Source organism: Anser brachyrhynchus (assembly GCF_964034855.1).
Source record: "Anser brachyrhynchus genome assembly, chromosome: 1".
Lineage (NCBI taxonomy): Eukaryota > Metazoa > Chordata > Aves > Anseriformes > Anatidae > Anser > Anser brachyrhynchus.
The window spans coordinates 186,197,287-186,209,121 of NC_137694.1; the positions used below are offsets into that span (position 1 = coordinate 186,197,287).

The following is an 11,835-nucleotide window of genomic DNA, read 5'->3' on the forward strand; positions in this document are numbered from 1 at the left end:
ACAAACTCAACCTGACCTCTTTGACCTGCCTGCTTTCCCCTTCTCCTTTCTTAGTGTTGTCTCAGCTTGGCTCTGCCGTGAACAGACCTGGGCAAAGCCTTCCTCAGCAGAGACTCCAGCTCTCTTCTGCCTTACAACAGCAACAACAACAAGCCTTGCAGCAGCAGCAGCAACAGATACAAGTAATCCAGCAACTTCGCTCTGTTTAAAAAAAAAAAAAAAAGAATTCTCAGCTCCAAAACAAAAAATCTCCTTTTTTTAAAAACTGTCTTTACAGTCTAAAACTAAAAAAAAAAAAAAAAAAAAAAAGAATTCAGACAAACTATCATGAAAGACTTGAAATCTGTAGTTTTCTCAGCTTGGAGCACTGCCTTTATTTTTATTCATTTAAGCCATCCACCTTCCTGATTTGATAACATTCAAGGAGTGCTTGTGGCACATTACTAAATAAGCTCTGCCAGGTGCCATTAGGATTGCAAAATAAAGACACTTGAAGCACCTGTAAGTTCCAGTGTAGCACAGCTACAGTCAGTATATACAACATCTCTGACAAAGCATTCCTTTAGCATTCTGTTATTCAGATGCTTTACGAAAATATTAAAATACTTTTAGCACACGGTCTTCTTGTGATACACAAAGAAAACACTACATACACAGAAAAGGTACGATGCTAAAAATGTACTGTCACCAAATGTTCACTGAAGTTGCTGAGTTACTGCAGTTACTGCAATGGAGAGAAAGGGCAAAGAAACAGCTGTCTGAGAACGTGTAGTGTTAGATATGCCCTCAGCAGGCTTCTGTGCCACTGGTGCTGCTTGACTGTACTCATTGCCCAAGTACATGATGTATTCCTTTTGTTAACCTAGTGCCTCCTCAGTTTATTTTTTTTCCACCTTCCTGTCATTCTTTCTGATGTGAAACATAGCTTCATAGCTAACACTAACAAGCTTTTTCTCCCCCTTCTCCTTCGTGGCAGCAGTTGCGATTCTTGCAGCATCAAATGGCTATGGCGGCAGCAGCAGCAGCACAAGCAGCTCACCTGCGACATCAACAGCATTCAGGCAGCCACTCAAAAAGTAAAAGGAAAAGAGGCACACCAGCCCCTCCAAAATCCTGAGACTTGCTTTTTTTTTTTCTCTATAAAAATGATTCAAAGGTGATTTTTTTTTCCAGTTCAAAAAGGAGAAAGCTTAAAAACAAATCAGTGTTTTATATTACTGGTGGGAAACCGGCCATTTGACATTACACTGAAATAAACTGGTTTTGGAAGCTACCCCTATATAACGTGGCGACTTCATTGATAAAGCAGCTAGGGTCCGGTTTCCTTTTAAGTCACTTAATTTTTTAACAGAATGTTTTATCTTGTATTTTTTACCATTCAGCAGCATTGTACATAGTATAAGGGTGAAAAGCATTTTAGAAAAAATGAACTTTGTAAATGTAGTATTGGTATTTGTTTATTTAGTATAAAAAGGTTTGTGAACACTGTAACAAATACAATTTTTACAAATCCACTTTTGAAAAGATCTTGCCTTTTGTTCAGTTCGGCTTTATGCTTTTTATTACTTTGTCTATCAGCTTCTTTACTTCTTTGTGTCTTGTTATGGCTCTGGTGATACAGTCCTGAAGCTTGGCTCCTGTCAGAGGACTTCCACCTAAGAATCGAAAGGAACAATTTGATTTTCCACTTATGCTTCAGTTAAGTATCCTTACATGTGTTTTCCAAGTCAGGGTATTAATATAGTAATTCTCTCAACTAACTTTCACCTAAGAGAGTATACAACTTCAACTATAGCCTCAGGCACAGAAAACAAACACGCTGAAGCTAAACAGTAGGCACGCTCAAGATTTGTCCTTTGCTATGTGCAGGATAAGCTATGACTTTTAAATGTCACTCATGCCACCTCTTTCAAAATGAATTTCAAGAGTAAGTGGTTTAATCATTACTTAAGCAATCTGTTGTCATAAAACGCACACATTTTACAAAGAAAAGCGGCTATATAGCATATAGGTCAAGAAAAGACCATCTTCTTCATAGGTTACTGTGCAATGAGCCTGGAAGTACCTGGCTTATGGACGGAACAGAGTCTGTCTTCTTCATCAGTTACAATGGTTACTGTTCCAGTTGCTAAGTCTTCTTCTTCAGCAGTTGGATCGACTACGAGTAAGGTGCTTTTGAAAGGAAAATATATGCGGACGTTAGTACATGATGTTCCTTAAACATGGCTGCAAAATACATTTGCTAATTAATTTTAATGTAGTGTTATAAAATAATTTAGATTGATTTAGTGTTCAAACTCATCTGTGTTTTTTTTACCACAATGTACTAGTTTTAAAAAAAAAGGGAAATAGTGTATAGGTCTGTTAAAATACCAGCTGTCAAAATACATCTTTATGTGCAAGTTTTATAGACCTGTGGTATTGCAGGAAAATACCGTTAAAATTGTTATTTGCAGTACGCAACCACTTATTTCATAGTTAAGCAAAGACGATGTTTTTAGGTGTAGCCTTCATTAATCTATATCAGACCTTAAAGCAAAATATATTTCCTACTGTAAATTCACCAAAGTAGCTCTCAATTGTTTGTCAGAGAGCTCTAACATCACTCAGACTGTGAATGGTTCAAAAATGGTTACTGGGTACCTTAAGGAAATCAAAATAAGCTGTCAAATACATCAGACAATGCAGATCATTAAAGGAGAAAATACTAGTTTTCAAGTTAAAAATTGAGCAAACCAATGAAAAAAAGGATATCAACTAAAAGACAACTTTGCACAACAAGAGCTTGAACTTAAAAAAGCCAAACAACAACACGTCAGGCTTAGTTTCTCTTTCAAAAACAAAACAAACAAAAAAAATGGTACTACAAACGTTTCGCTTCTGAGTTATGATATAGCCAAACGGACTATACCTGAAGTTTTCATGAAGCCTCAGTTCACGTGGGTTAACTAAATTTTGTGTGAGAGATTGATGCAATCGACTTCAACCTACCAGCTACAGTGCACCTAGACTGGATGATTATGGCAAGTTCTGGGGGAATAGCAGTAAGGCTATATGCCCATTAAATAATTGGAATAATTTTTTGATTTAAACTCATGCAGCAATGCATAATTTTTAAAAAGTTCTCCTGGGTAATTTACACTTTAACCAACAGTTTCAGATTGCTCTTTCAGTGCAACAGTGTAATAAAAATAACAGTCCTTAGCTATGCTACTCAAAAATGCTACTTTTTTATTCTACCCACACAGGCTGTGCAGCATCAGTCCTGTGCAGCATGACAAAGGAAACCTGAACCCACCGAGAGCTGGATGCATCAGACCTGGCTCTTTATTTATGTACAGGCTGACTCCGCAGGGATCATGCTGTGGAGCTCCACAGTGCTCTGCACCAGCGCGCCTGTAACTTTCTGCTTTGATTCATTTGGTAATCACTTGATCAGCATTGGAGCTTAGCACTCCCCTCACCCCGTCCCACAGTTGAATCAAAGGGCCTATCAGTAATTTCTGTGAATACAGCTAAATGTGCCGTAAACGCCTGACGTCTCTAAATATTTAAATGGATTGATAGCACAGTAAATACCGTATTTTTGATTCTCTACTTTTCTTCTATGCAGCAACAGAACACTTAAATAACATACTTACACTAATGAAGAGCCAATAAACAATTTCAGGTGAGGAGTCAAGTTATCAGATGGGATTATTTTGACTTCTTATAATCAGATTCTTTACGTACAGGAACAATGACTTAAGAGTGCTGGTCATACTTCATCTTGGGTAATTATGTTTTCAGTTATCCAGAGGTTTTATTGTTTTGAGTGGACCGGTACTTTTTACTTCCTCTGTTGACTAAACCCTTCATATAATCTGTTCAAAAAACTACTGTCTTTTGTATAAGCTATGTACATAAAATTTTACAAGATTAACTCTATTAGTTGCGTTCATTTGTCTCAAGGATACTGCATAAACATAAATCAATACCTTCTCCAAAACCTTCAACCCTAGAGTACTTTTATGCCTGTCCTTTAGGCTGGGAAACAGTTCTGCTTGAAGTCACAGGAGGAAGTTGGACAAACTTTGGTGGTTTTTTTTGCTGCATACTCATTTATACTGCAGAACTAGAAATCAGTTCAGCGAGACACACCTTGGATATAAGAGCAAGCGAAACAGCATTGCCTGAACCCTCGCGTCCTTCACCAGCAGCAGTGGATGAGAAGTGCAGAAACACCAGTAGCATCCTCACGTTTTCACTATTTCTTTTAGATTCACAGTTGTTTTCATAAGTACAAAACAGTTAGGAACTTACTCATCAAATATAGCAAAGGATGTGGCAACTGGATGCTTTCTGATAACCAAAGGATTCTTCTGTTTTAAATTAACTTCCGACAAACCAGTTTCTTCATTTATAGTAACAGATGGCAATTGGACTGAAGAGATGAAAAAATGACAATAGTAAAATATTAAACACTGCTATTTTCAATAGGCCTACAGATGTCCTAGACCACTGAAATATTCAAGCTGTCCTCTTACCATATTGGTAAGCCACTGAAAGCAGATGAGAAGGGGGTTTTGGTTACATTATTAGTGTTACATTTTTTGAATCCAAGGAAAGTGTTTAGCTTAAAACTAGCTGTTCATGTAACTATTTCACTTTTCTCTTGAAAGTAACGTTCCTCCCTACATGGAAGCATTTTCTGCTTCCAAAATACTGTACGATTACAACACCTTTAGTCTCAAATGGAACAAAAAGCATTTTTTCCCCAAAAAATGCCTACAGGACATGTAAAAAAAAAAACATATATATATAGTCTCATCTCATGTATTTTATACATCTGTAGAAAAAGCACAATCCAATCTTAAGATCACTCTCACTCTAACAACCCAGTAATGGAGACAGGGAAATCAAGAGCAAATTAGCTATGGGAACTCAAAGGCAAGCAATTCATGCTTAGAAAAGGAAGCCTTTCTCTTAACTCTTTATGCTGTCTCCTACATGCGTATATAAACCACACCTTGTGAATAATCATACATATCTAGCATGCATGAAAACAGTACTTTCAAACTATAACGCATGAAGCTACAAACATTGTGTTTTGACAAAATAAGCTAAGCTCCCAGCAGCTTGTTCTGCCTACACAACACAGATGAACAAGGTAAGCTGCTCTACTAGACATTAAAGTCGTTTGTGACTGCTGCTGAAAGGTTCCGATTTCTGAGACAGAACACACAGAATGGCTATTAATCTTACAAGACAGCAAGAACATACGTACAAAAAGATCTTACTGCCCAGCTGTTACGTATCTATGGAATCCTTACCATCAGTTCCACTCTGTATTCCCAATTTAGGAATTTAGGTGACAGCAAAAAGCAGAGTTAAGGAATTGTGAAGCAATTATTTTCCCTCATGATTAAAAACTAACGTATTTCTCCAAGCAACAGCAATCAGAGTGTGTTTCTTACTCTAGAGAAGACTTACCATTTTTTAATGCTGCTAACAAAGCAAAGGCACTGGCATCCAAGATGTTTCCATCATAGTCCAGACATATGATGTCACAGTATAACACCCAAGCAAGCTATCAAAAAAGGTTTGCACACGTGAATTATTACAGCAGCTAAGCAAATGGTGCAATATCTAAGAAAACACTGGCCACACAAACAAAGATACTTATTTCTTTCATAAGAACAAAATTTTACACTTTAGACCTAAACCAAGCTATCTAAATTGAAAAAACAACAAAAACAACAAAACTACAACCCCCAATACCTTCTTTAACATCTTAACCACCATGATCTTGCTAGTATGCCCTTCTTTATATGGAGATACAACTTACCTTGCCATTTGCAATACACAGATCTTCTTTTGCTATTATCTGTGAACTAAAATAAAACGAGAAAGTAAAACAGCAAATAGAAAACTGTCTTGCAGAGTTGTTTGTGGTGTAATTGCAGTAAGATGGTCCTTACTTTTCAATCACATCCGCGATAAACTGGCTTGCTGCTTGAGCCTCTTCGCCAGGAGGTCCAGAGCGAAACCTTGTTGAACAGAGGGATGGCAGTTCTACATTTGGAACTGGGTAACAAAAATCATCAGTTATAAACTAAAGAAATCATGGCATGGGAAATCAAAAACAGAAATAAGACAATATGCACTTTTAATACCATTTTATGTGCTTCAAATGAAAAGCAAGACCAAGAATTCTTCAGTCAAGCCTTCCTACTTCTCCCCTCAAAAATACTTACATTTGAGTTTGTACTAAAGAGCTTGTAGAAGTCTGTACTTGGAAAAGGTATGTTCCACAGAAAAGCAAATACTTGTACTTACCATTTTCTGTTTGGATTCCTTCTGTGAGTATCATGACCTCACACAAACCCTTCCCTTAGTGTTAAGCATTCTTAACTAGATAAAGCAACAGCACCATTTTCGTCCCACTGCGTCACTTTACTGGTATGCTATCTGCTTTTCATCAACCATTAAAACTTGATGCTTTAGACTGGAAGCAAAAACATGCATAAACTTTTGTGGAAAAAAAAATCCACAGACCATAATGAGGTTCACTGAAAACAACATACTTTGGAGGTACCTTATAAAAAAGGGGATTTCACATAAGCTCTCTGTTCCACTGAATGATTTTATTTCACAAGAAACTCTGCACAGGAGTGAGGATGCTGGATTTCTACAGTTCCCTGAGAAATAAGCAGTTTGTGTAGCCTTTTTTGTCTGCTGGGACTTCAAGACAAAAGATAACGTGCCTTTGCACAACCTTGCATGGCCCAATCTTTCATAGATGAACTACCTTTCTCCCCTTAACAAACATCCCTCACTGAGGGTTTATTTTCATCCCGGTCTGGAAACAGGAATGAGAAAGTAGCTTTGCATAGAAAACTCACAAGCAGAGCAGGGAAATTCTGAAATTTCTGAAGTACCACTTCCTGAATGTCAGTTTGAAAACTGATTTTATGGCAAGTAATACAGCTTTACCCAATTTCTTTCCCTAAAGAGGCCTTCACAGCACGCTTCATCTGTCCCATCATTACTTTTAGCTAAAGCAATAAAAAAATCTGAGTAAGAACAACACCAAAAAGCTTACCAATATATCCTTTATTAGCAGAATCTACCGCAGGTGCAGCAAGTTCCTGGAATAAAAAAGGAAGAAATGAAGAGCTGAATTTTGTTCAGAAAGATTCTCCAGCTATTCTAAGTACGAAGCGTCATTTTCTTGCCAGTTATCATTGCAGTTAGATTTACAAGAGCTCTTTTTCATCAGTTGCAAGTTCATAGGTAGCAAACCGTCTGTATGTTGCCAATGGGAAAACCTCTCACTGCATGCAGGGGTGTGAAGTGATTTATCCCAGGGTTCACGGCAGGCCACCAGTAAAGCTGAGGCTACAAGGCAATTCACAGTCCAGCCAACTAATTACCAATCCACTTATTGATCAGTCTGCAGAAACTCTTCAATTGCTGTCTGTTATTTCTAGATAAAAGCTCTGTATTTCTGTGCATATCTTTCCCCATATGCAGTACACACCACAAAAATACACATTCTCAGAATGTACAAGCAGCACTAGACAGTGAAATAATATTATCTCTGAGACCCGAAAGTAACTCATGAAATAATGTAATTGTATCTGACTGGCATATTATTGTAATTCGTCAGGAGATGCATTCTACAGAAAAATAAACAAATTCAGCTAACAGACAAGTTAAAATCAAAACCAACCATACCGCTTTAACTCCACAAATTACTGTAGTATTTCCCAGTTTCACCAGGGCAGACCCATCCGCAGTTGTAATTGAACCTGAAGAGAAAAAGTGCAGTTCGATAAAAATCTTTCTTTCATTCAAATTAATTAACATCCGCCTGTCATCTCTGTCATTTTAAACTAAACGCAGGCTAAGCAAAGTCTTGATGAATCCAGGATGGGAACAGATCCCCTCTCTCTATCAAACAGTCAGAATATTGGATTATTAGCATTCTTAAAATTCAAGCTAAGGATTGATGAATCCATTATCCAAAATTTACTACTAGCATTTTCTCCCAAAATATTACAGATTAAGCTTGCCTCATTATTAGCTTGATCAATTTTTTTTCATGTACAACAGATTGTGTTTTGTACATTGATGCAAACTTGAACTAATAATATCCTTGACATTAATAGCACTCAATGCTCTACTAGATGAAAACGTACCTTTTACCACACAAACAGGTAAAACAGCTCTAGATCAGATCCTATCAATGGAAAACTTTTAAGCCAGTAATCAAGGACGGTTATCACCAGATTACCTTTTCACTGACTTAGAGCTAGACCTCACGAAAAGGCAACACTGTACAATGGAAAAAATCTGCAGCATTTGTTTCAGCAATAACCAGCAATCATTCCGTGGTGGCGCATGCTAACCTGCATATTTCTTTCAGAAACCACAGCAAGGTCTAAGAAAGGTAGTTAAGGCCTGCTGCTCACTGCACATAAGGCATCTTGCCTCTACTCGAGCCAGCTGCTCATCGAGCTTAGAACAAAGCGCAGGCCAGGAGTCAGCACCTTTCAAGATGCCAGGCATCGGCTGTGCACTGGTCAGGATGTGGACAGACACTGCCTTCAGCATCCAGAACATGAAGCTGCTGGTCTTAGGAGGAGCCACACTTCTAAGACCACCTAAATTTTGCCGTGCGTACCATCCCGGGGCAGGACCAGAGAACAATGTTCAAAAATATTACTGTACCATGCGTTCTTTTCAGTGTTTGTTGGAACTATAAATAAAAATCCTTCCTCTTTCTTGTTTCAAAATTCAAGCACCAAGAAATCTGATCAGCAAGTCATTAAGGGTACTGGCTATTGCAATGTGAGATTAATAATACCCACATTATCATTATTATTCTACTTACCTATGTTGACAGTGGTTGCCCGGAATTCACCTAGCTCCCTTCCATCAGGTCGACAGTTCTCTTTCTACACAGAAATTACAAATTTCAAATTAGAAAACATATTCTTATCAAGTAACACACCAGACTTATTTTATCAAATAACACATCAGTAAGTTTATATAAAAAGCATTCTCCATTTTGGTGGAAATGCACAGCTACAAAATTGCTAGGAAAAGCTCAATCACAATCCAGACAGTTTTTCATCAACAGATGCCCTGTTTGTGGTTGCAGGTTCAGGGTTTTTTTATTTATTGTAACTGATTTAGAAAATAAATGTAACAATAGATTGATTGTCTGTTTCAAGGATAAGTACTACAGGCTAGATTCAGAAACTTAAACTGAGAGTTTCTACCTGTATGCGTTGTTTGGAGTTTTTAGGCAATTCCCATCCCTTAACTCCGCCTAGCGGAGCTCTCAAAATGAACATTAGAGTGAAAACAAAACAAAACAAAACAAACTTCTAAATATTGTCAGTCAGAAGTTGTTCAACAGAACCTAAACCTTCAGTTAAAAGCAGCACCAATTTGTTATGATTCACGTTAGATCTGAACTATTACTCATCACAATTTCAAGCTTCTCAAATCAAAACTTTTGGTTCAATTACAAGAACTGAAACTAATGGCAGTAATGCTGTACTCATTTCCAAGTCAGTAGTATTTTAGTGTAAAGCATACAGGAAAAAAAAAGGCTCTCCTTCATAGTTACAGTGAGCACAGTTAGTAGCAATATTTTTTATTACTTTTAGTAGCAACTGAAAGCCAAGTCGCTTTGCACTAGACACAAGCCTGCACCACCACCTTGGTCAAATTTAACTCAGATTCCTTTTGAGGCCAACAAAAGCATTTTCACATCTGGAGTTAAACAGGAACACAACCTGCCACGGAAACAGTGACAGAGACAGGAAGAAAAACAAGTTCTGAAGAGCTACAAGCATTTTTCCCCAACTCAATGAGTTGTTTCTCCCCTACAGTTTCAAGTTTCCATGCAAATTAAAAAAACTTGAGTACACATAAAGAATTGCTTGCAAGCAATTTATACATGCACATCATGTTTTACTCACCAAAAATCTTCTGTAATATTCCAACGGTTCCACTGTTCTGCAATAAATAGGAAAGGATGTTTACACACAAGCTTCCAAGGAGAGAGAGCAAAAAGAAAAAGCAAGCGCTATCCTACAACAACAAATAATCTAAGAATCAAGATGGCTTGCAAAGCTGCTTAGCAATATGAAATACGAATATGAAAGACTTGGAAACTCTAGACTGATCTAAGAAACAGTAAAGATGAAGACACAAAGCTTTTTTCTCATTCATTTTCCAAAATACTTCTTCTCCATAAGGAATCTGCATGCACATACACCTAACACAAGCTACTAGCTTTCACCTCAGTAATATTAATTAAATACCTATTAGTTTTAAGGTCAAAGTGAATGTTTTCTGAAGCAAGAATATAGAATTTTTTGAAGACCTGCAGAAAGTGTAATTTTATTACAGTATCTGAAATATTTGGTAGCTCAATGACTGCATTCAGATGCACAGAACAGTTTAACACAACTACATGAAATGTTACATTTTTCTCTGAATCTTTACAAAAAAATAAAAACTGCAATAAATGCTTCATGCTTCAGTTGAGAAATAATTTATGTTTATTATTACTCAGATATTGCCAACATAGTCTGTGCGTTGTTTTTTTAAGCACACAACATTAAGGTAAAAAGAACTCGTAAGTGTTGTTTCAGTATTTGAACAAAGCCTTCTCCTGTTTAGAATCATAGAATCATTACGGTTGGAAAAGGCCTCCAAGATCATCTGGTCCAGCCATCCCCCTACCACCAATGTCACCCACTAACCCATGTCCCCAAGCACCACGTCCAACCTTTCCTTGAACACCCCCAGGGACGGTGACTCCACCACCTCCCTGGGCAACCCGTCCCAGTGCCTGACTGCTCTTTCTGAGAAGAAATGTCTCCTCATTTCCAACCTGAACCTCCCCTAGAGCAACTTGAGGCCATTCCCTCTAGTTACCTGTGAGAAGAGGCCAACCCCCAGCTCCCCACAACTTCCTTTCAGGTAGTTGCAGAGAGCAATGAGGTCTCCCCTGAGCCTCCTCTTCCCCAGACCAAACACCCCCAGTGCCCTCAGCCGCTCCTCACAGGACTTGTGCTCCAGGCCCTTCACCAGCTTCGTAGCCCTTCTCTGGACACACTCCAGGGCCTCGATGTCCTTCTTGTAGTGAGGGGCCCAAAGCTGAACACAGCACTCGAGGTGCGGCCTCACCAGAGGGGGATGATCACCCCCCTGCTCCTGCTGGCTGCACTATTCGATACAAGCCAGGATGCTGTTGGCCTTCTTGGCCACCTGGGCACAGTGGCGGCTCGTGTTCAGGCGACCATCAGTCAGCACCCCCAGATCCTTTTCCTCTGCACAGCTTTTGAGCCGCTCTGCCCCAAGCCTGTCGCGCTGCATGGGGTTGTTGTGACCCCGCACTCAGCCGTGTTAAGATGCAGGCACTGACAGCGGCGCTGTTACACACACACACACGTTTTATAACGTGTACCCAGAAGGAAATAAGGGGGCTCCGGAGCAGCACGCTTATCCCCAGGGAAGCCGGCACACGGAGCCCCCGCGTCTCATGGGGGCTCCTCCGATCCCACCCCCAGCCCCGCCACAGGGGCCAGCACCCCTCCGCACCCACCCACCCACGATCACTCGCGACACCCCATTTCGCGCAGCAGGCAGAACCCACGGTCCCAGGACGAGGAGAGAAGACGCGGGCTCCCCGATCCTCCTACAACCCCCGGGGGCCATGCCCAGGCGGGGCAGAGCCGCGAGGGGCCGCCCCGGCGCCCCGCGCTTACTTGAACGCCGTCGCCATGCCGCTGCCTTTCCCCTCCCTTCCCTTCCCTTCCCCGGGTGTGG

At 39.6% G+C, this 11,835-nt stretch overlaps 2 protein-coding genes across 13 annotated transcripts in view; one reads left to right on the forward strand and one right to left on the reverse strand.

Moving 5' to 3' along the window:
- SUPT20H (SPT20 homolog, SAGA complex component) overlaps positions 1–1,514 on the forward strand; it is a 35,324-nt gene extending 33,810 nt beyond the window's left edge. For 7 of the 11 annotated variants that reach the window (XM_080575767.1, XM_080575776.1, XM_080575770.1 and 4 more), the window contains exon 23: positions 977–1,514. In XM_080575767.1, the coding sequence (XP_080431893.1) occupies positions 977–1,080 (104 nt within the window). In that variant the 3' untranslated portion in view covers positions 1,081–1,514. The remainder of the gene's footprint in view (positions 1–976) is intronic. The other 4 variants (XM_080575771.1, XM_080575777.1, XM_080575773.1 and 1 more) reach the window with 1 other exon arrangement.
- On the reverse strand, positions 65–11,816 carry EXOSC8 (exosome component 8). 2 transcript variants are annotated; one of them, XM_080575781.1, is made up of 12 exons: positions 11,775–11,816; positions 9,978–10,014; positions 8,879–8,942; positions 7,720–7,793; positions 7,085–7,130; positions 5,961–6,066; positions 5,828–5,873; positions 5,473–5,569; positions 4,303–4,423; positions 2,066–2,172; positions 1,533–1,655; positions 65–201 (listed from the first exon to the last, which is right to left on the reverse strand). In XM_080575781.1, exons 1-11 carry the CDS (start codon positions 11,789–11,791, stop codon positions 1,540–1,542), a joined length of 831 nt encoding a protein of 276 aa, XP_080431907.1. In that variant the 5' UTR covers positions 11,792–11,816; the 3' UTR covers positions 65–201; positions 1,533–1,539. The 2 variants fall into 2 exon arrangements, with proteins under 2 accessions (XP_080431907.1, XP_080431906.1); XM_080575780.1 differs by lacking the exon at positions 65–201 and having other exon boundaries at positions 1,440–1,655.
- Positions 11,817–11,835: the final 19 nt, after the last annotated feature.